We start from the raw sequence: 25,212 nt of genomic DNA on the forward strand, positions 1-25,212 counted from the left end.
TGACACACTGGATGAATGTATGGATTGTGATAAGAGATGTAAGAGCCCCTAATAAAAGTATTTAATAATAATTTTAAAAGATTTGACATAAAAACAAACAGAGGATTGCTAGAAGAACAAACAATCTGTCTTAGAAAAAGTACCACTAGAAGCAAGGATGGCAAGACTTCATCTCACGTACTTTGAAACATTATCAGGAGCGACCAGTCCCCAGAGAAGGGCATCCTATGCGGGAAAGTGGAGGGTCAGCAAAAAGAGGAAGATTGTCCAAGATAAGGATTGACGCATGGCTGCAAAGATTGGTACAAACAAGTAAGGATCATGCAGAAGGGGCAGGGCTGGGCAGTGTTTCCTTGTGCACAGGGTGACTACCACTCGGAACACACTCAATAGCACCTAACAACAACAACAACAACATTATTATGCAGAAAAGCATGCAGAATTTACACCGAAAAAATTCTAATAGAATTAATGGTAATTTATTGAATTTGCAGAATACCAGACCAGCATTAAAAAAATCAGCTGTATTACCATAGTCTAACAACACATTTGGAAAGACATTAACTATATCCTTTACAATAGCTGTAATAGCAAATACCAGGAAATATATCTAACAAAAGATGTAAAAGATCCCCCCTCCAAAAAAATTATACAATTTTGATGAGAGTAACTTTAAATGGTCTAAACAAAGGAACAAAACGGCACAAGCAGATAGACTGTACTATCCAGTATAATTAAGATGCCTATTCTCCCCAAATTTATCTATAGGTTGAGTACATTCTTTATCACAACTCTATGCTTTTGGGGGAGAAGAAATTGGCAAGATGATTCTAAATTGGCAAGATGATTCTATAAGGCCACATGAAGAAGAAGAAGAAATAATCTTTCAAGGTATTATTTTTGTTCAGACTATTTACACTACCTCATGTCCAGCCTTAACTTGACCACAATAAAGACAAATGGAGTGTTAGGGGGACAGAACAGAGTCTGCAAACTGTCAACTGACTTTTTTAAAAAACCAAGATGGCAAGTGAGTTAGTAAGGAAATAAAAGCCTTTTTAACGAGTGATGCTATGAAACTGGGTATCCATCCAGGATGACTGTGCGTCATGTCACACACAACATTTATTTTCAGTTAAGTCAGAGCTCTAGAGCCACGATGCTTACAGAATCAAAGTACTTTCATGGCCTGGAGGGAGGTAAATGCCTAAAAGTAATACCATAAAAGAAAAAACTGCTACATTGGACTTCATAGCAATCAGAAAAAGGACCTGTACCTAGAACATATAACAACAAATCATTAATAAAAAAGAAGGTGAATAACTAAGTTACAAGAGTTGAACAATTAGAAAAGACACGAGAAGCCCACAGACACATGAAAATCACCATCATTAGAGAAATATAAATTAAAATCACAATAAGATCATCTGAAATGCTAAAACCAAAGGCTACACCACCAAATGTAGGCTAAGCTGTGGAGCAATGGGACTCGCAGATTGCTGGTGAGTGTATAAAGATGAAATACCGTTTTGCAAAACCAGTCGGCAGTTTCTTATAAAGTTAACCATACATTTACCATATGACCACCAAACTACACTCCAAGCTATTTATCCAAGATAAATGAAAATATTTATCTGCCTGGAGAACTATACAAGAATGCTCGTAGCAAGCTTACTCCTAATAGCGACAAACTGGAGATGACCCTAATGCCTATCACCAGGAGAATGGCCAGACAAACCATGCTACACTTATGCCATGAGACGTCACGCAGCAATAAAAGGAGTTAGCTACTGATATACAAAACAAAAACCTATCTCAGAAACACCTTGTTTGGCGAGAGAAGCCAGACTTTAAAGAGAAATATACTGCACAATTCCACAAGTATGAAAAAAATTAATCGCTGATGTAGAAGTCAGAATTGGCTGCCCCCCACAACTAGGTGATACCCGGCTACCAGTATAGACTACTCTGATTTGAGATTACAAAAGAAAGTCCTGGATAGAGTGGGAGAAAAAAACATGGAACAAAACTCAAAATCATCAAGAAGACTAGTCTTAGTCTGGTAGCCTGGGGGAACCCTGGTGACTGTGATCTTCAGCCATCCTTTCCGCCTTAAATGGAATGCCCCCCCCACCCAGGCTTTCCTTTTAGCCAAAGAATTAACAGGCGCATGAAGTGAGCAATAACCACATAGAGGAACACACTCCTCAGAACAATGAGCCATGAATGGGAAATGGGAACACAGGGAGGATGTGGGAAGCGTGCTGTTCACACTGCGGGGATCGGAATCAACGCCACCAAACAAGGCGCCCGTGGACCGTCCAATGGGAAACTAACCTCCCTGCCCACCTTGACCCAAATTACCTACATAAAAAGTCTAAAGAGAGAAAAGAAGAGGTTGCCTGCAGGGCGAAGAGATTGATCAGCACGTACATGTGTGTACTTTCTGGGAGTCTGTGGAAGAGAGTGTTATAGATTAGTTCCAATTAGCCAGAACATTCTCTCTTTGAAAGGCAGTCAGATAAGGGACAAAGTGGTTGCCTTCACCGAATGCCTACGCTACACAAAAACAGCTGGTCGTGCCGCAACAAAAGGGCTGGAAAGGAATCGGGCACACCTTAGACACTTAGGGGGGAAATCCAAGCCTGGACATGCGCAGACAAGGGTCACCTGGGCGCAGGTGAAGGTCAACCTGGGCACACAATGCTAGGTACCAGCAACATTACGTCACACGTGCGCCTGAACTCAGCAGCTAAGATCTGCCAATACCTCAACCCCGCCCCCCCAACCCCCACCCGCCCATGGGGACAGGGGATAAGTAGCAGACTGAGGGCAGGCCGCTCTCTTTCAGATTGGGGGGTAGCTCCCGTGTGAGCGGGGCTTTTTCAGTCCCAGTACTCCTTTTTTTGATTCTGTGGACTCCTGTTAGCAGCCATTTTCAGCTGGGAACTGTCCCACAGCCCCCGCCATGCGGCCTTGCATACCCTCCAGCGATGGCGTGTACTACCCGACACTTCCCTTTCTCTCATTAAAGTTACTTGGACTTACAAAAGTGTTTCTCCCCTGTGAATTCTTTCAGGATTGAAAAGCAAGAACCGAGCTAAACCATCCCAGAAACCTAACATTTTCACCATTAAAAAAAACAACATTTCACCTCACAACTTCCATAACTCATGGGTGACAGTGAAAAGCATTATTGGAATACCGACTATGAATGTCATGTGTGAATGTGTATGAAGTCTAAAGTTATCTGTACCCACCAGCCTGGTCGGATGGACAGGGAGACAGAGAACTTCTACTCAAAGTGGCTACATCATGTTGCCTGCGGCTCCCTGCGTCAGAGAGTCCCCCCCAGAATGATGAAAACCCAGAGCAGGCTTGTTCCCACTGACAACAGCTTGTGGTTTGAGTCTACCTAGAATTTTGCCAGGTACACAACCAATTACTGTCGGGCCTGGCTGTCCAGTTCTCATCAGCTGGAGGTGATGTGTCATTTTTGGGTGGTGGGGGTGGGTAATTGAAGTGTATGGTTTTTACTTTGATTTATTTTGCTGGGCTGCGACAGAGAACAGACAACCCCTTAAACCACACAAAGTTCTGCTTCATTGTTCTCAGCCTAATGATCTTTGGGGTAAAACTGTCAATACCAGAGAGAGCCATTTGAGAACTTTAGGTTCTTTGAAAATCAAACCCATTATTAGAGTTCCATTTTTTCTTAATCTCAATGCAAAAGCAATTAGGGTATTTAGCCATTGAATTCCAGCCTCTTAAATAACTGCTGTCCTTCTCAGATACCTTCGTAACGTCTGTGTGCTCTGGCTGCACATCCACAAGTCCACGCAAGGACGCTCCACTTACTGACTTCAACTTCCTTTTAAATAGAAACACACTGGGTTCTTATCAGCGTGGCAGCTTTCTAGGAAACAACCCTGAGAATATTTCAGAAATGGCCATAAAATCTAGCTACCGATCAATCTCTGGTACATCCCCCTTTCAATTTTTAATTTTTTTGTGGCATTCTGCTATAAAATAATGATAAAATAATGGTACATTATTTCCCTTTCTCAAAGAAGAGCCTTTAGAATCTTAGAAGGAATCTTCTACTCTTTCAGTAAAGCTAGTCAGTAGAAATCTCACTGTCTGTTTCTTAGGGCTAATTAGGCCTAAAAAAGTAAGAAAAATAATTGCAAATTGTTTTCTGAATGAGAAGATTGGATCAAATAATATATCTCATACTTTATGTCATTTAATGTAATTTTTATAATAGTCCTATAACACAGGCTTAAAAAACACCAACCCAAAACTCTTGGTTTGTTTTTTTTTAATAGAGAAAGAACTGGTTAGAGTAAGTTAATTTTCCAGGGTCACTTAACAAGTAAGTACAGAACTTGAGGCTGGAAGTCAGTGCAGGCATGAGCTGGGTTCTAGACCACTGTATACAGTGAGTCCCATGAAGTGTTTGGTTTCTTGGTGCATATGAAAGTTATGTGTATACTATATTGCTGTGTACTAAGTGTGCACTAGCCTTGTGAACAAGTCTAGCCTGTCAATCAGGTCACAGCCAATGTGGGCCTGGTCGTCTCCTGAGGAGTCTACATATCTCCTGTCTTCTTCCCTGGAGGCGGGGCACACACTCTCTGTGCTTCACATTCCTGTTGACAAGCCACATGGAGACAGGCTGATGGAGCCAGAGCCCTAGAGCTGGGGGAACCACGTGGAGACCCACGCCAGCGCTGAGATGCTTCCATCGCCACCGGATCTATAAGACTTTCTACCCACTGGCCTGTGATCTTTTTGCATTTGGCATCATTGCATGGCTGCGTGAGTCTAAAGAGGAATTTATGGACTGGTTTCGGACATGTGGGCCAATGTTGTACTTATGAACTTGATCTGGACTGGGATGCTTCTTAGTAGACAATTGCTCTTTGACACAAAGTTCTCTTACACATATATGAGTGTCAATGAACTTGTTTTGCTAGTCTACTCGGACAAACACAGTGATGTTGGGGAAAAAACTGGTGCTGACAGACTTTTGATGGCACAGACCTCCAATGTGTTCAAAATGCAGCATCTGTGTGGCACAGTGAAGCACAAGGGAACAAGGCACGTCTGTGCAGCATCACGGTTAAGGCTCTGGAGTGTCTGGATTCAATTCTAACTGCGGTGCATGGCAAGCTCGGGTAAGTCACTTTAGTTCTCTAAGCCCGGGTGTCCTCATCAGGAAGTGGCAGTCATAGTACATGCTTGGATGTTTGCAAGTGAACTCAACACGACTTCTGAGTAATGTTGGATGGTCGGTGACATCCGCTCTCGCTATTAGTGAAAAGCAATGTTCTCACTACTTTCCCGGCTCAACAACAACTCCCTGCCATCGAGTCCATGCCTACTCACAGCGACCCTACAAGACAGGGTAGAACTGCCCTGTGAGTTTCTGAGACGGTCACTCTTTATGGGAATAGAAAGCCCCGTCTTTCTCTCCAGGAGGGCCTAGTGGTTTCAAACTGCTGACCTTGGTGGGGATCAATACGTAACCACTATGCCCCCAGGGCTCCTGTCCGGTCTTAGCCAAAGGCAAAAGTCAAAACCTCCAAAGGTATCAAAGAGGAAGAAAAAAAAATTTTAATCACCATTTGACCATAACTGAATAACTAATGAAGGCAAGAAGGAGATTTGGATAAGATTCTAATGAGCTGCTGGTTGAATGTCTTTTTTTCCTATGAAATACATGTCTTAATTTGAGCCTGAAGTAAAAACAGTTATGGCCTTTCTTAAGCCTTAATAGTGTGTGAGATCAGCATGGGGCCCCTCTACCACATCAGGAAGCAGGGAACTTATCACTGGAAGCATTCCAACAGCTCAGGTGAAGGCATTACATCATTTTACATTCCCAACAGCGATGTCAGCTCTTGTCTTACCCAATTGAAGGGGTAACAATCTGGACCAGACTCTCTCCCCTGTGAAGCTGCTTGGCTACAGAAAAATCCAAAAAGGTATGGTGGCTGAATCACTAAATCCTGGCTCAGAGGTATTAATTGCTCATCTGGCCTGGGTTACATATAAATTATAAGCCCACAACCTGACAGTTTGTTGGACTGTGGTAACTGGTGTAGTGCTACGACACCAGGAGCGATGCCATCGGTATCTCAAGTACCAGCAGGATTGCCCATTGTGAACAGGTACAAAGAGAACAAAATCTGACAGCTCCTTTGGGACTAAGACAGCCTGGGAAGAAAAGGTCTGGTGATTCACTTCTGAAAGCCCTCTGGGGATCCTGAAAGCATATTATTTGATTCAATGTCAGAAGATGAGCCCCTTAGCTCAGAAGGCATTCAAAATACACAGCGGCTACACCACTGGGTTTGGGCATCCCAGGGATCGTGAAGCTGGTGTGCGCCCAGGCAGCTCTTGTTCTGTTATACCAGGCGCTGGAGGTGCCTTGATGGCAACTAACCATAGTAACTGAAGATACAGTGCTGTCTTTCTTTCTTCCCCAAAGAGATGATATTTCAGCTGTCAGCGAGTTCTCAGCACCAGTAAGGTGTTGGTTCAAGTTCTATCACCACAAGCCATTAAACTGCTATGAATTTCATCTCTCAATAAAAGGATACAGCTGGCCTCTCATACAGGGTGGTTTTAAGATGTACACAAGACCATGTATATAAAGGCCCACTGCTGTTGAGTCAATCCTAACTCATAGTGACCCTACAGGACAGGGTATAGCTGGAGCTTCCCTAGGGTTTCCAAGGCTGTGAATTTGTAGAGAAATGGACAGCCTCATTTTTCTTCCTTGGAGCATTTGGGGGGGGGGGGGGTTCGAACTGCTGACCTTTTGGTTAGTGTCCAATGTTTAGCCCACTGTGCCACCAGGGCTCCTGTTATAGTGAAGCAAGCACTTCATATCTGGTAGCTATTGTTATAAGGACCCCTGGGGGTGCCACAGGTAGGCATTGAACTGCTCTCTGAAAGGCGGGCAGTTCCCCCCTGCCCCTCCCTCCCAGCGATTCTGTGGGAACAAGACTCTGCATCCTGCTCTCATACAAAGCACAGCCAGGAAAGCCACTGGGGAAGTTCTACTCTGCGACGAGTCAGAATCGACTGGATGCCACTAACATTATGATTCCACCCAACGTGGAAAACACGCACGCACATTTCTCCCTCCAAAGGCCACCCTTGGCTAACTTTTAGATGGTCATTTTTTACCTTATGCATTTTATCTTTTAAAAGTTGACGTTGCATCACACGAACGATATATCCAACTTTCCCTTGTTGTAATGGGTCTACTAGTACAACTAAGACATTGTAAACACCATGAGCAACTAGAATGTGCTTCCTTGTAGCTGCTAATTAAACAGTGTTTCCTATTTATGGAGTCCCCAGGGAATGAGAGATGACGGTAAGTTGAAAGTACTGCTCATCATAAGCCCGCGTTTGCTCCTAACAGAAGGTGTGTAAACATGTCTGCACACCGCGGGAGGGTTGTTCTGTGCCATGGAGAAGGCGATTTTGAGGCTGGGGCTAATATTAAATTTCTAAGGAAACGCAAACTCCGTGCTATCTTCCCAAAGCACGGAAGCTTTGCAACAGGTTTATGGTGGTTTTAGGCTGACCACGCATTTTAAGGAAGGTCAAAAGGTCTCAAAGATGAATAAGGCAGAGACCAGCCCAGAATGTCATTTTTACCCCAAGAGTTGATGACCTTGATGGATTTTCTCAGAGGACACAGGCCAATCATGAGGGCTTATCAGGAAGAAGTTCGGAAAAAACTGAAAATTGCACTGGTGAGAAAAAGACCCAGCAAGTTGAGCCAAGAAAGTTTTCCCATGACAACAACACACCGGTGTATTCTCTGAGGGTGGCATGGGCTCGTCCACCCTGCAGCCACGATCGCGGCCCTTCAGCCTTCTTAGTTCCCCAAGCTCACAGAACACGGAAAAGGGCACAATCTGAGCCCCCCTTGGGTGCCCACCCTGTTGGTTTGCCGTGAAGAGGGCGGACTGCTTCAGGGACGGGTTGGAGAGCTGGGACACACTGCTCTCAGGAGCGTATCTACTCAGATGGAGGCTATGTCAGCAAACAATAGCTTCACATTTTGATATTGTGGTTTGAGAAAGGTTTCTACGAATGTATAGCAACACTTTTCTACTTCCTCTCATAGTCTTGCCTAACCCCAATACTGTCACCACTTAGAGCACAGGCAGATCCCCCCAAGTGCTTGTGTGGCACTGGGTATGCAGCCTTCCCTGCCCCACTCCCCCAAAGCCCCCCATCGGCTAACAAGGAGGTACATGAAGTCTTACATTCCAGAGTCATCTGCCCAACCAGCTTTCAGATTTTTCTCCCACAAAATACAACAGAAGCTAAAACCAAAACAAAACCACCAAACAAACAGACACAACCCCCCCCTCCCCCCCCCAAAAAAAACACCAAACCAACGTATCTGCCTTATGCTGAAGGTCAAGCTCCTTCCTGGACACCTTCCCTCACACCTCTTTAGGGAAAAAGCAAGATGTATTACTTGGCTGAAATATATACATATTTTAAACTGCCAGGACCTCAAAATTCCATTGGATTCTCAACATTTCAGAGGCGCCATTGACTGTTCATGTGGGGAGAGGTGCGCTCCTTCCTTGGGCTGCCTCTGGTTTTTGTTTCTTAGATCAGAGAATACGATCACCTATCTATCTGTAGGGCCTTCAGACGTCCTCCTAAACACGTAACGATTGAAAATCAACTAAAACACTGAAAGGCCATCATCTCTGTCACTTATTTTGGCCCGCCAACAGGTTTTAGGAGGCTTTTGGGTCGCTGTTTACGACTGCTGTTGACGTCTCAAATAAACGGCTCTCCTACAGAACAGTCATGGCCCTGCCGCTGTGTGCAGAAGACGTGAAGATTAACTCACAAGCTGCTGAGCAACTTCAACAAAAACATGTTTTCTGAGCCTGCTTCCTCGTCCGAAAACGGGAATAATTTGCTTCATTTGGTCAGCCTTCCTGACTTTTTAATTCAGATTCAATTAAATCATGGATGCAAAAAGTAGTTCTAACTTGTGATAAACTGCAGCATGTGAAGGAGAAAGCCTATTCGCTTTTAACTAAAACAACAGGGAGAGAAAACAGAACTTCCAAATGGACTTTTATCTCCATAGTTAGTCAACAACTGCTCTAAAAGGCTTTCAAAACAGAGCGTTCGTAAGGATTTCCTCCACGCGTGTCCACTGTTTCTCCATGCATGCATCATGCTAATTAAGCCTGGCCGTCTCCATGCTGTGTTAGAGAAAACCGCGAGTTAGAACAAAAACAGACTGACATGCTATCTCAAGGAGCCTGTATCAGCTAAGGAGGGACAGCGGGAAGTCCAGGAATCCGAGGGAGGTAGGAAGGGTTAGGATCGCAGAGGTTATCAGAATGTAAAACAGAAATAAGACGTAAACAGCTCAGAATTTAAAGAAACTACCAGGCAGCTTTTCCAAAGAGGCAAGCGTTGTTCCGCCCCCTAGACAAGTGATTTTATGACGCCGTTATGTGCAACTCCTCCAGAGCCTGACATTTGATTGCATTTAAAATTCCTCTTTCGCTTCCCCTTTCCTTCCTCCCCCAGACACCATGTGTTCTTGCCCCCACTTCCCACCGTTTCCTCCTTCGATTTGCTTTCATTTCCATCCTGTATGTAAGCTGCACTCTGGTTTCCTTCACTTCCAGGTGCCCACCTCCCACCCCAACACCACGGGCACCTCCTCTTTGGAAAACCCGCATCTGCTTGCGGCGAAGGCTTAGAACAACCGTTCAAAACGAGACGACTTCGCCCTAGTAGAAAGGTGAAAGCTTTCGATTCCAAGCTGTTTCCCTAGGAGAGGCCAGGAGCTGGGCTCAGACTTGGTCACTGGCGGTGGCAGGATGCCATTCTCATTCCATCCGGGCAGGACTCGCGGGGCTGGGGCATTCAGTCAGTCAAAGCACGGGGAGGAGGGAGGCAGGTGGCGGAGGGGGAGAGATGCAGAGAAATAATGAGCTTAAAATAACGGAGGAAGGAGGTTGATGGAGAGGAGGGAGAACAGTAAGAAACGGGTGGGGGGGGGGAAGAGGGGGAAACGGAAGAAGGAAATGGAGAGAGGAAAAAGGAAATAAACCGGGCGGCGGGTGGGGGCCAGGGAGAGGCCGAGTGGCAGGGCAGGAGAGGCGAGGAGAAGGGGCCATGCCTCGCCTGCATCTGGTCGTTTACTTCCTTACACTGTCATCAGTAGCTGCCTTATCAATTTTCACCTCTGGCAGAAGCCGCCCGCCGACGTGGGAGCCCGGGCCGCCGATGAGGGACACGACGCCGTTGCAGTCCACCGTGCTGTTGCGCTTCACGCTGCGCCGCAGGCTGGGGAAGATGCGCGAGGAGCGGCTGCCCTGGCTGTAGCCGCTGTAGCCGCTGTAGCTGCTGCGCCGCTCGCGGGCGCGCACCGGGATGAACAGCGAGTCGCGCCGGCCCTCGCTCTCCTCCACCGTGCTGTGCTCGTCGTCCGCGAACTCGTTCTCAGAGCCCGGGTCTCGGAACCGCCCCGGGCCCCGGAAACTGAAGATGCTGCTTCTGCTGTTGTGGCGGGAGAGGAACGGGGACCCGGGAATGCTGAGCAGCGACTGTCGGGAGGGAGGGGAAAGGAAGAGAAAAACATGGGTCAGCGATGCACACTGGACCCGCACGGGCCACCCCGACCATGGCCACGGAGAAACAGCAGTGTCGATTATTTACCATGGGCTCGCTCGCTTACCTTACTCGAACTGGACCCCATGCTGCCAACATTTGGCCCAAAGGGAGCAAACCCAACCCCAACCCATGGAGGCGATGCCAACTCAGAGAGATCCTCCAGGGCAGGAAAGCATGGCCCTGTGGGTTTGGAGGGGTGCGTGTCCATCTCCAAGAGGCTGACCTTTCGCTTAGCAATCCAGTGCAGAACCCCCCACCAGTAGGGCGCCAATGGGGGCCCTCCTTCTCCTGGAGGCCCAGTGACCACTTCTCACAGTGGTCCGCAAATGTGTTTGCTCCCGAGCTCTCAGAAATCGTTTTGAAAAATTATATTCTTACCCTCCACCTTCTAGTTAAGTCAACATAAAACATTGTTTTCCATCAAATGCTTAAACACTTGTAACTCATGCAATTCCGAGCATATTGTAAATAATAACATGTTATGTAAAACTCCTTTTGACTACTTCAAATATATTTCTTTTTCTCCTTCCATTTATGGTTAGTTCCCTTTTTTTACTGCTCAGATTTTATGTAATATGTTTTTATACTTTAATGTATCTTATTGACCTATCACTTAAAACACCTTTCTGCTACAAAAAAAAATTATAGGCTGTACTTAAATTTTTTTTAAATTCTTGTGACCATAGCCTCTAACAAATTTAAAATAAGCTTTGTTATGTTGGGCTTTTTTTATAATTCTCAATACAATTAATCAAAGCTACCTAGGTACATATATACTTTTATAAGTGATTTTAAGAAACTTTATTTAAGCATATTTTTAATGAGACGGGTTAGTTATTGATAGAATGAGTGTCAGTCCCCTCATCCTTCCTGAGAAATTTTAATCATATAAAAATGGAAATGGAGGAATTTTATGAAAATGTCTTGCATTTATTGAACACTTCCCAAGTTATTTGCCAAAAATCACATTGTAAGCAATCAGCAAATTTTATTTTTTAAGCAAAATTTGTTTCCATGTTCATGTGGCTGACAATTCAATGACTTCCTTTCCCGTTTTGTTGGGAGTTAATAAATGGAAGCCGTCCAACTGGCACATCTCTGTTTAGATTTCTGGGCAGGGTACCGGAAAGGCTTTACGGGATTTACGAGTGACTATTAACTCTTAGACCTCCTTTAACCTGGCGGAGAAGGTGGAAGTCATCAAAATCTTGCTGATTTCTATAGGCCATTCCCGACATTCATTTTTCAATAAGATGATTTCTTTAAATCATGTTTTAAATACATCTTCCCTGGAATCTTAAAGCCACTACTTCTGGTCATTTAAGAAAATGCCTAAATGGCAAACCAGTCCCCACTGTCACAGCAAATCAGGACTTGTCACTGGAATTCTTAATTTTAAATAAATATAACAATGTATTATGTACAACTTAATAATTTTTTTAATGATCAAAGAGTGAAGTAAAAGTATGAGGCATTCCAGTGACAACCATTCCACTCCTGCACTTAAAATATCCCAACACTCCCAGTTAGAACTCCATGCTCCAGGGAGTCTCAGGATGCTACCAATCAGAGCTGACCGGACAGCAGGGCTTATTGGAGGTACCATGGATTTAAGAGGCCTTGATGAAAGAAAACTTGGAAGATATTAATATTTTCAGTCGTCCCTTTGTGATACCCACGGGGTATATCTTATATCTTAAGGCAACACAGCCCAGTGAGATTTAGGGTAAGTTAGAGGTGTTTTCCTTCCCTAAAGTCTAAGAAGTCGGGTTGTGGAACACAAGCGGGAAAGGAGAAGTGTGTGATTGTGGACAAGGACAAATCTGCCTCAGGGACAAGCTGGCTAAAGATCTGGGAATTGGGTGCCTGGGGGATGCAGCCCCAATTTGATGGCTACTGCTCTAACGGAAGCAAGCCTCCTTGCTAGGCAGAATGACTTCATGTGCTCAGTAATTACTCTGAAGAAAACTTTCAAAATGAATTTTTTACTGTTTGAGATTTGGGGCTTACAAGTTGACTTTAACCTTCTTGCAAACAGATTCTACCCCAAAAGGTTTTTGTGTGTGTGTGTGTGTGTGTGTGTGGACTGGCACTACACCAAAGCAATGCATACTTTGTCTGCAATTAATTACTGTAAGTGCTAAATAAGCCTCTATCCTGATAATAATTTTTGAAGATAAAGAAGGGCAATGGAGCTCCTTAATGACTTTTGACCTATCTTTTGGCCACCTAGAACTCCACTTCTGGCTTTAAAGTCAAAAGTGCTTGCATTCAACGGGCCATGTTGGGCCACGAGCTTTCTCTCTAGAACGATGGTTAGATTTATCTGCAACCCAGTGGAGAAGGCTCCGGCGATGGTTAAGGGCTCCATCGGCCACGTGTTGGCACGATGCCAAGGTGAAGCTGGTTCCTCCGGCCCTGCTGAGGTCCCTACAGCCACCCAGAGCCGGAAAAACATTGCCAACAGTGCTCAGAGTAGTGGCTTCAACCAGCTTTCAGTTAAGGGAGTTCTTAGTGGTTTGGTGGCCACTGACGTGTGGATGTGGTTTTCTATTGGTGAGATCATAGACAAGTGAGGCATCACTGACTATGATATTTGAAGACCGGTCTTTAACATCTGATTATATTTATTTGGTTTACTATTTGAATGTTCTTGAACCAGATGGGACCGGGCTACTTTAATCAAGTAGATAATTCTAAAAAAGAAAAAAAGGTGCTTCCAGTTATCCTTTCCAACGGTGGACAAAGCTCTGTCTCCAGATCAGCATATTTTTCCTTAGATATTTCCAGTTCCACCTTACTCGATTCTCTCACCTGATACTTCCTCTCCTTAGACAGTCATTCCTGCCATGGCTCTATAAAACATACAAGTCTGAGACAATGAATCGATTCGATCACTGTTATCATTTTATCCAAAAGTCATATCGCATGCTATACACACACACAAAAACCCCAAACCGAAATCCCACATACAGCCATCGGGTAGAACAGAACTACTCTGTGAGTTTCCATGGCGGAAAATCTTTACGCCCCTGCAGGCCTCAACAAATGAGAATGCAGACACCAAAAGACCTCGGACCCCTTCCTGTGGCCTTCCACCCTGATCCTCGCAGCAGAGAGCAGGGCTGCATCTGGCTAGATTCCAACCTGTCGTTGGGCTGCACTGAGAAGTGGCTAGTCTCACTCACTGTGTTAAAAGGGCACACCCACGGCAGGTGTGTATACTTCTGCCTTCTATGTTACTGGACTGGTAAGGGATCAGAGGTTCCCTCAGCTCACTGTTCATTATTCTTCCTCTCCGTATGCCTGGGCACCCTCAATGGTTCATTCTCCTCAAAAACAGGATTCACAGACCAGTGTTAGTACTTGACTTGTTTGTGACTGGCTTGCAATGAGTTAGTTAATAACAGACAGAAGCTTTTACAGGAATTTGATGTAGCATCCAAGAATGTGCTACCTCTAGAAGAAATTCTAGCAGTTCATTCTTATTGTATTTTACCATTGAAATGGTTCATGAAGAATTGGGTAAAATAGATGTTCTTTCACCAAAGATAGTTTGAGAAACACTACCCTAAACAACACGGCCAGCCAAAAGATGGTAAGATGGTAAGGTGGTAAGATGGTAAGGTGGTAAGATGGTAAGGTGGTAAGATGGTAAGGTGGTAAGGTGGTAAGATGGTAAGATGGTAAGATGGCTGGGAGGGAAGGGAGACGATCTACATATTCCATGTAGTGCACCAGGCATAAGCCCAGTGAGGCTGGGGTCTATATATCACTCGGGGAACTCACCTTTTCTTTCCAAGAGAGCAATAGTTCTTAAAAACAACAACCCTGTTTTGTTGGCATATAATTCACTAGTTCAACCATCACCACAATCAATTTTTGACCATTTTCTTCTTTCTTTTTAATTTTTCATTTTCTTCTTTCTTGTCCTCACTGTTATTAGTTCTCCATTTCCCCCCAACCCTTGCCCTACCCCCCCAAAAAACACCACTGCAGCCACTATCTCAGGAGTCTGATCTAGGAGCAGTTGTTCTTAAACTATGGCCTGGGGACCCTTGGCCATCCCAGAGATCCTTCCAGTGGGTCCAAGGTAAAAATTTCTTTTATCATAATATTAAGATGCTATTGACCTTTATTTAGCTCACTTTCTCCAACGAGAATGGGGATCCTGGGAGTCAGGCAGGTTCTCAATGTGTAAATGCTTTTCTGTTGAGTTTAGTGATGGCTAGAGTGAATATACATTTTCCACCTGAGGTGTCAGTACTTGGAAAACCTGTGTAGCTCAGTCAATCAATGTTTTATAGATGACTAATGTGCGATGCTACAAATCAACCATGGCTAAAGATCAATGATGCACAGTAGAGGAATAGATTTTAGTGTAATAGAGTATGAAGTTATTAACATATGTACCTTTTCAGATTCCACATTTTAACTAACTTTTGAGAAACGATCGCTGTTGAGTTTTGGAATGGTATCAAAGAAGAATATCCACTGTTATCTGAAAAGATTACTGAAGTATTCCTCCCTTTACTTCATACATAGCTGTATGAAGATGGATTTTCCTAAAATACTTCCACTAAAAAAATTGCAACAGATGGAATGCAGAAGCAGATATGATGTTCGTTCCAGCTGTCTTCTATTAAGCTACACATTACAGAGATTTTCAAAAATATGAAACACTACCATTTTGTCACTAGTTTTCTTGCTTTGAAAAATTGCATTTTTTGGTAAAAGAAATGGGATTTGTATTAAACATTCAATGGGATTATAATTATTTTAAAGTGACAGTAAATTAATATTTTAAAAATTATCATTTCTAATATAACATACTAAAAGTACTTAACAAAAAGCTGTGGAGTCCTCTGTAATTTTTAAAGATATAAAAGGATATTTTAAAGAACACACAGGAGCCCCGGTGGCAAAGTGGGCTCTGTGGAGGTCTGGTAGTGCCAGGCCCGCAGTTTGAAACCAGCAGTCACTTCACAGGAGAAAGATGAGGCGTTCTCCTCTTGCAAGTAGTTATCGTCTCAGAAACCCAGGGGGTCTCTTCTATCCTACAGCGTCACAATGAGTTACAATCCACTTGATGGCAGTTTTTTCCTGAGACCAAAAATTTCAAGAACTGCTTGTTCATCCGTTCACTCACTCACTCACTCACTCACTCACTCACTCACTCACTCACTCACTCACTCACTCACTGTCACTGAGTCAATTCTGACTCACCGAGACTCTATAGGACAGAGCAGAACTCCTCCGATGGGTCCCTGAGACGGGTACAAAGCTCCCTTGGAGCGGTTGGTGGATTGAACTGCGGTCCGAGGCACACAGCCCACTCTGCCACCAGGGCTACGGCGTAGTCATTGAATTGCTTCCCCAAAAACGAGTCCAACTTAATATAAATGAACTACCCTCTACCCTAACCACTCTGTAATACTATTCTACAGATATGAGTAGGAAACGTTCAGGAGATCTGAATGTTAAAGAAACTGACAAGGACCTGAATTACAGTCAGTGAAAACTGAAACCCAATTCTTCATCAAGCCACAGAAGAGATGGCTTTGTCCACGTGTAGGTGAGTACATGCGGCATTTAGGACACAAACTCTGGAGTCTGGTGGACCTGGGTTAAGATCCTGGCTCTACCACCTCCTAGCTGTAAGGCCTTGGATCAATTAGTCAATCTCTCTAGGCCTTCGTCTCCTAGCTCATTCTCCCAGATAAAGTTACAGAAATTGCAGGACATCCTGGGGTGAAAAGTATCACTACCATGGGGCTTCCAGGCCAGCCTTGGCAGTCAGCCCTGGCCTCTAGGGAAGTTCGGTTTGCGGGGATGGGGAAATGAGAGGAAGGGAACCATCAGTGTCAGTCTGTGGCTCGCGCCTATAGACTAATCAGGGACTATTCAATAGCAAAGTGTTAATGGCACTAAGGTGCTCATTAACCTGTATAGTGATAGCTCTCCAGCCAGTGGATAGGAGGCCCATTGATAACAAAACTGCAATTAGAATCCCCCCTACCCTCCAAGAGGCTAACCCAGGAGAAAGGTGAGGTGCAAGTGAGACAAAAAGAACCCCAGGCCGTGAAGAAGGCCCCAGAGGTTCCATACCCCATTGATTTGGCCAACAAATACCGGAACGTTAGCCACGGAAAGAGGCACACCTTGACTTACTTACCTAAGAGAGGAGAGGATAAGAAATAGATACATGTAACACCAGAGAGAGTAAAACACAACTCATAAAGAGGTAAACATAACACAGTGGAAGGATGGAGCAAACACTTCCAATTGAGGGTGAAAGTGGGGTGGGATCTGGTATGAAGAAGTGGTGCAAGGTGGACAATCCAAGGTGGAAACATGGAGCATTTCTGAGAGGATGTTTTTGGAGCACGGAGTAGAAAACAAAGACCAAGTATGGAAAAACATCGAGCAGTTCACTGTGGCTTAACTGTATGGGGGCTGTGGGCTGTGAGGGGATGAAAGAAATAGTGAGGAGGGGGTGGTACAGTACTGGAGGAGGAAACGATTGTTCTGGAGTCCCTGCTAAAGAGTTGGAACTTACTGCCTTGGGCATAGTGCTTGCTTATTCGTTCATTTATTTACGTGGTGCTCTTTCAAATAACTAGCTCCACACATAAAAAGAACTTAACTCTGTACCATTGAGTTGATTCCGACTCGTAGTGATCCCATAAGTCAGGGTAGAACTGCCCATGGGTTTCCAAGACTGTAACTCTCTTTAGAGGAGTAGAAAGCCCTGTCTTTCTTGCACAGAGTAGCTGGTGCTTTCAAACTGCTGACCTTCTGGTGAGCCACCAGGACTGACTCCTCCAAAATAAACAAACAAACAAACAAACAAACACACCAAAACCCAAACTCACCGCCATCAAATCCATTTGGACTCCTAGCATCCCTATGGGACATTGAGTAGCACTGCCCCTTGGGGTTTCTGAGACGGAAACGCATGGGGGTGGAGGGCATACGTCTCCTCTGCAGAGTGGCTTTGCATGGCTGACTTTGAACTTAACAGCTCAGTGTGTGACCCGGGAGGCCACTCAGGGTCCTGTAGGTCAAACTGACAAGAGGAACTCGCAAGGCTAGGCAGGAAGTTTAAGGGCAATGTGCTCACACCAACAGGGGAGAAAGAATTTGGAAAAAGTAGGTGAGAATGATCACACAACTTCAAGAATGCCATCAGCATCCTGAATTGCAGAATTCGCGGCATGGTAGACGGTCTGCTGTGTATATTTTCAACAAGCATTTAATAGCAAACAAAATGAATCCGACCAGGGGACTTTACTCCCCCATGCTTCTTAATAACTATTCTAACCATCAATATTTTCTTCAAATACCATACTCAGACTCTCATTCCTGTCAATAAGATTCTTAATTTGCTACATTATTGAAAGAGTAGAGGCTATCCGATGTCATCTTCCTCAGCTTCCTGCTTTCTGTTTACAAAGTTATTCACTCCCACTCTATTATCCTGAGGGCTTAGGGGAGAAGATGCACCTTCCTGCTAAGAGACTATTGTCACATCTTCTAAGATTGTGTCCTATCCCTCCTTTTGTTGGTTCTCCCACCCCCAGATTACAAAGAGGCTTCTTTTTACCCAGATTCTAAAAAAGCTTGAACAAAACGTCTATAGTCACTGCCCCCCCATCCCATTCAATAGGGTGTCCATGCTCTCCTGGTCTGAGCTGTCTCTCTTTAGAGTCACCAGTGACTTGGATATTGCCAATCTCACCGGTCATTTCCAACTCGCGCTTCACCAAGCATCTCTGGTAAAGTTCCGGACAGTGACTACTCCCTTTTCTTCGCCAACCTTCCCACTCTCTTCTTTACTCAGCACGTTTGGTTCTGCGGGCACCTAACTGTCCACTTACTTGCTTTCATGACCTACATATTCTCCACTGAAGGACTGGGCCTACTGTTCTTTCCCCTGACACATTCTCCTGGGGGGACCTCATCAGTTGCAATCACACCTTTTGACTTATGACCTCTTCCTCGAACTATCATTTGACTCTCTGTGTGTCCAGGAAGGAGCCCTGGTGGCGCAGTGGGTCACTCATTTAGCTACCAACTGCCAGGCCAACAGTTTACGTCCATCAGCTGCTCCAAGGGAGAAAGATGAGACTTGTTTCCGTAAAGATTTAAAGTCTTGGGAAACCAAACAGGCAGCTTTACTGTGTCCTATAGGGTTGCCGTGGGTTTGGATCCGGTGGCAGTGAGTTTAGATTTGAGTTTGGTGAGCCGGAAGGACCTCTCTACTTGGTTATCCAACAAATCATTCAAACTTAATATGTCCAAATCGGAACATCCTTTTTCCTAAGCCTGAGACGGGCCTTTCTCCTTTCTGCCTTATTGCTTCTACTCTAGCCGACATCTACATTACCTAATTCCTGTTCACACTTTCAGCTTTAATTCAAAATTACTTTCTACAGAAAATCTCCGCCCACCTTCTAGACTGGGACAGACCTCTGCTCTCCAACACAGCCCCACCATTATCTCTCTGGATTAATGCTTTTAATGCTATGATATTAATACTTTTTAAAATGCACCTGTCTGCCCCACAACAGTCTAAGCTGTCTAGGAGGAGCCAAGAGTCCTGGTGGCATAGTGGCTCACGGGTTGGGCTGCTAAACACACGGTGTCTAGGTCAAAACCACCAGTGTCTCAGCAAGAGAAGATGAGGCTTTCTACTCCCGTAAAGACGTACAGACTTAAAAACGCACGAGGGCAGTCCTACCCTGTTCTATAGGGTCATCATGAGTTGGAATCAATCCAATGCCAGGGATCTGAGTTAGTTTAGAGGTCAGGAGCAGTATTTTCACAACCTTTTAATCTCTGGGACCTAGTACAATCCTTAGTATGTGGTGAACGCTTGCTAAATGAATACTGAGCGCTATGTTTTGGGAAGTGATTAGTCAATGGCATATTGACTAATTGACAAAGGAGAGGGAGAACTATCAGAGGAAATGGACTGCAGCCAAACAAACACAATACAGAAGCCTGGCCCAGGACGGGAGCACAGGGACAGAAAGAAAGGGATGCTCATGAGAGGTCTTGCTGAGGTGAAATCAGAAGCCTGGCCCAGGACGGGAGCACAGGGAACAGAAAAAAAGGGATGCTCATGAGAGGTCTTGCTGAGGTGAAATCAGAAGCCTGGCCCAGGACGGGAGCAAAGGGACAGAAAGAAAGGGATGCTCATGAGAGGTCTTGCTGAGGTGAAATCAGAAGCCTGGACTAGCCGATGCGAGACACAGGAGGGAGGCACAATGAGTCATCGCCAAGAAAAACAAGGGACAGGGAAGAAGCACACCAGCCTGTGCGATCACGAGCTGTCGAAGGGATCAGGAAAAAGGCATCATCAGAACACAAAATCATACCACAGTGAATGAGTGGGGGAATGCAGAGTGGAGACCCAAAGCCCATTTGTCGGCCACTGGAGACCCCCTTACAGAAGGGTCTCGCGGGGAAGACGAGCCAGACAGGGTGTGATGTAGCAATGATGAAAAATACAACTTTCCTCTAGTTCCTAAATGCTTCCTCCACCCCCCCCCCCACTATCATGATCCAAATTCTACCTTGCAAGTCTGGCTAGACCAGAGTATGTACACTGGTGGAGATAGGAACTGGAAACACAGGGAACCCAGGGCGGATGAGCCCTTCAGGACCAGTGGTGACAGTGGCGATACTGGGAGGGTGGAGGGAGAGTGGATTGGAAAGGGGGTACCAATTACATGGATCTACATGTGACCTCCTCCCTGGGGGACGGACAACAGAAAAGTGGATGAAGGGAGACATTGGACAGTGTAAGATATGACAAAATAATAATTTATAAATTATCAAGGGCTCATGGGGGAGGAAGGGGAAAAATGAGGACCTGATGCCAGGTGCTTAAGTGGAGAACAAATGTTTTGAGAATGATGAGGGCAATGAAAGTACAGATGTGCTTTACACAATTGATGTATGTATGGATTGTGATATGAGTTGTATGAGCCTCTAATAAAACGATTAAAAAACAAACAAACAAAAAAAGAAAAACAAGAGACACCGGATATCCTGATATCCAGTCTTACTGTGTCCCTCTGGGGGTTTCCGAGACGGTCACTGTGTATGGGAGTAGAAAGCCCAGTGTTTCTCCCACTGAGCTGCTTGTGGTTTTGAACTGCCAACCACGCGATCGCAGCCCAAAGCTTAACCATTACATCACAAGGCTCCACGTCAGCAAAGTAGCTGTGATCTATTCCACACCTGGATCTATAAACTCTTTAGCATTTCTTTACAAGGGGGAATTACATAGTCTAAGAATTCATACTTCAGTGGCATATTTTGAGACCTAAGAATTCTTATTATGAGATAAAATTTTATGGCTGCCTATCCCCCACTTTTTAACCTAAATTTATATGCAAATCTTAGAGGTGTTTGAGCTAAATCCTTATTTTCTGCTTGGTGATTTTAAACATGGTGACCTCTGCTGCGACACCAACTTTACGGCCAGACTCTGGTCACGCTGCCCCTCCTGAAGGGCATCAGTGCAGAGGGAAGGGTTGGGAGCGCAGGAGTGGCTCTCAGGAGAATGTCAGGCCAAAGGGGAATTCAAGGCTCAAGAGGGATTAGGGAAACCTACAATGGTTAAATCTGACCCAATGCAGGAAGGGCTTACCTGATTCATGATGGAAAACTTTCTCCCTATTCTGTTGTCTGGCAGCCGAATGCCTTTTCTCCTCATGCCGTCCTCGGACTCTGATTTAAACACCTTCTCGGGGTCCCCTTTCTCCTCTCCTTCAGAGAGCTCCTTCTGTTTCTTCTTCTTTCTCCTATTGCGTCTTTCCTTGGCACTCTTTGAACTGAGCTTCGAAATTTCCGAGGAGCTCCGGGGAGAGCCCACCCCGTCTTCGCCTTCTTCCTCCTCTATGGCATCTTCTGAGACGGTGCCGGCTGAGGTCGCCATGGCTGCAGCCTACGACCAGAGCACAGCAGCAAGGCGTTCAAAAGCAGTTCACTGGAGCCGCCCCAGTAAGTGCACACAGGCAGATACTGTGACTGGGGGTGGCTGGGGAGGACCAGAACCAAGACCCAATTGGGTTACATCCCTGATATGGAGGTCTAAGTGATCCGAGCAGGAGCCAGGCAGTAAGAACCTGAGGTTCTATCCTCGAGTCACTCAGAACGTGCCTGCCTTCTTATTGTCACAAACTCCCCTTGGTATCTCTGAAAATGAACGCTAAGAACCCATCTCTGACACTGTTGGGTCACTAATGTCAATGTAATGTAAATGTTTCGTTCCATATATATTTATAAGAGAAAGGAGAAGAATAGAAACTTCGACAAGATTAGAAAGTAAATTATTAGAGTTGGGGGACCACAAATAAGTTTCCCAAATTTTACTTTACTATTTTGTGTGTCTTTTCAATGAGGACCAATACGTTTGCGATCACAGAATCTCTGAAGAGGATCCTCACATTTTCCTCATCAAAAGGGTATGCTTCTCTCAAGTGTCCTGTACATTTCTCTGGCCACCTTTTCTCTCCCCAGCCATTAAAACAGTTGAATACTGAACAATCGAGAAAGTGAAAGAAAAAAAAAAGATGGCATCATCAAACAGTTAGGCCATGAACCCAATGGAATAATTACACCAACCTTCTGCGGTTGTCACGCGGGTGACCCCGGTTTGACAGTGTGCCCCAGAACAGGCTGCGTGCCCTAGAACAGGCCGCGTGCCCTGGCACTGGCCGAGACCTTAGCCCTCGCCCTTGGGTAGGAAGGCCGGTTTCCGGCTGATCACTAACCTGTGCTTCTTCCTGTTGCTTCTTAAGTTGCTCCAACATTGCTTTGAACTCAGCCTCCTTTTGCTCGGCCTCTTCCAGCGTTGCCTGATTCTGTTCTTCATAGGCCATGGCCACCACAGCCAAGATCAGGTTCACCAGATAGAACGAACCCACAAAGATGACCAAAACAAAGAAGATCATGTATGTCTTCCCAGCTGCTCGTAAGGTCTGGAAAGAGAAAGACCATTTGCTGAGTCACTTGGACCAAGCGAACCAGGCTGGAAACAGGTCATGGGCTAGTGCTCTTCTGGAAGGGCGCTCCTCGTATTCTGCGGGGGACGGTCCTTCGGTGTCCTTCCAACTGCAGAGCAGTTGGCAGCGCCAGTCGCTGAACGGCCTACCTCCACCCCGCACCACGGGTTAGTGGACTTTCCCATAGACTCCCTGTACAGTCTTGTGACAGAAAACTCTGGGTTAAGAATTCTGTTGGATGTTTTCAGATGGTTCTAAAGCCAATGCAGAGCAAGGAGTAAGAAGCTGACAGAAGACTTGAGTTGCCATCTCATTACGGAAGAGCTGCAAGCAGCCAGCAGACACACGAAAGGATGCTCCATGTTATTCGTCACTCCAAGCTCGAAAACTCACTGCCACGGCGCCAGTTCAACTCAGAGCGACCCTGCGGGAAAGGGCAGATCTGCTACTGTGGGTTTCTGAGCTGTAACTCTATCAGGGTAGAAAGTCTCCTCTTTCTCTGGCAGAGTGGTTGGTGGTTTTAAACTACTGACCTGATGGTTAGCAGCCCAATGTGAACCATCTGCCGAGAATCTCTGTTAGTCATTAGGGAAATGCAAATCAAAACCACAAGGAGATATAATTTATTAGCCACTAAAATAGTTATGATTAAAACAACAACAACAAAGCAAAAAAAAATCCCCAAATCCAGAAAAATAACAGACATTGATGAGGATATGTATAAATTAAAATCTTCATCCTTTGATAATAATAAATGGTGTCGCCACCGTCGAACCCAGTTTCACGGTTTCTCAGAAAGTGAAACAGAATTACCATGTGCTCTAGCAACTCCACTCCTGGGTAGACAGCCGAAAGAATTGAAAGCAGGGATGCAAACAGGTATTTGTACACCAGTGAGTGCATGATCAGAAGGAGATACACACATGCCGTGGAATAGCATCGGTCACCAAGAGAAATGGCTTTGAAAACATCACATTGATGATGATATATCAGCCACAAAAGAAAAAGTACCGTGTGATCCCTTTTAGATCAAAGTCTATAACAGGCAAAGTGGTCACAAGGGGCGGATGGGGGATGGCAAGGGAGAGCAGGGGCTCAGAGGGCACTGCGCGCTGAGGGTGACAGAAAAAGACGGAACCAGACGACGGCAACGCTTGGACAATATAGTAACCTAACAATGTCACTGAACGATGCATGTGTAAATGTTGAAATAGGAAATGTTTTGTTACATGTATGTTTATATCAGAAAGGAGAAGGCTATCTGCCATTTGTCTGCTAGCCTTCAATCAGGAACAGTAATAGACAAATGTCAACGTCAGGGTCAAGTCCTAACCTCATGAAATTCCTATTTTGAGAGACAATTCTCTCATCCTTTGCCATGAGACTGATTTAAAAGGAGAGCTGCTACATAAACAGGTGTCGGAGAGCCATGCTCAGGTCCTCTACAACAGTCACCGCCACAGAATGCCCTCACCTCCACGTACACCCATGCAGACCCTACCACAGAACAAAGAGACACAAGTCTTACTCACCAGCTGATACAGGTTTTCCCAATAGTCCTGGGTCATAAGGCGAAACAGTGCCAAGAAAGCCCAGCTGAACGTGTCAAAGCTTGTGTAGCCGTAGTTGGGGTTCCTTCCTGCTTTCATACACTGGTACCCCTCTGGGCATTGTCTGAAGCGAGAAAGGGCAGTCAGTCAGTGCTTGCCAACGACATCTACCCAGCTATCAGCTACAGGTCACCTCCACGACCTTGGAGATGCTCAATAACCACACATTGGAAGAAGGAAATAGGCTCCTTAATAATGCATGCTCCTGTGTCTTACCCAAGGCCCAGGAATTAAAACCTCTGGTGGTGGAATCCATAGATCTGGATTTTTAAGGGGAATGCCAGGCGATTCTTCTGCATGGCAAAGTTTGAGAACCACTGTCCTAAATTACCATCAATGTGCAATTCAGTCTAGCTACTATCACAGAAGACAAATGGCTAGCACTTTGTTTGTGTGTCTGTCGGTTGTCTTGACAGTCACCGTGACGACTTGGTCATACTAGAGATTTCAATGACCTTGGTGATAACATTTCACTACTGGCTTTCATCAAAATATATTATGTACATGCGGCGGAATAATATCACTTGATATCAATGCAGTGCAATTTCTAGTATACATGCAATCAAGAAATCAAGCAGACCTCTCACTGTCATGGCTGACTGAAAATACCAATTCCTAAAGGACCAACACACTGCATTATGTAGCATTCTGGGGACAAAGGCTCTCACGGATATTCTCCAGTTGGCTTCTTACAACAACTCTGTGAGAAAGGCAGAGTATGATTTATTAAATCCACTGATTGATGAAGAAACTGAGGTGCAGGTAAGTTAAGTGGCGTGCCAAAGGATTAGAATGGTACGCTGTTAACTCTTTCCTTCCCCTATGCTGGCAGCACTAGCAAACTTTGGATCTTTTTCAGGTGCTAAGCTATCAACAAGAGAGTAGCCAAT

General features: G+C 45.1%; 1 protein-coding gene across 1 annotated transcript in view; it reads right to left on the reverse strand.

Annotated features, from left to right (window-relative positions):
- SCN8A (sodium voltage-gated channel alpha subunit 8) overlaps positions 1-25,212 on the reverse strand; it is a 176,916-nt gene that overhangs the window by 85,439 nt on the left and 66,265 nt on the right. Inside the window, exons 6-9 of the mRNA XM_075551664.1 lie at positions 24,245-24,386; positions 22,482-22,688; positions 21,356-21,652; positions 10,263-10,625 (exon numbers count right to left, since the gene is read on the reverse strand). Coding sequence (XP_075407779.1) covers positions 10,263-10,625; positions 21,356-21,652; positions 22,482-22,688; positions 24,245-24,386 — 1,009 coding nt within the window. The remainder of the gene's footprint in view (positions 1-10,262; positions 10,626-21,355; positions 21,653-22,481; positions 22,689-24,244; positions 24,387-25,212) is intronic.

Source organism: Tenrec ecaudatus, chromosome 6, assembly GCF_050624435.1.
Source record: "Tenrec ecaudatus isolate mTenEca1 chromosome 6, mTenEca1.hap1, whole genome shotgun sequence".
Taxonomy (NCBI): domain Eukaryota; kingdom Metazoa; phylum Chordata; class Mammalia; order Afrosoricida; family Tenrecidae; genus Tenrec; species Tenrec ecaudatus.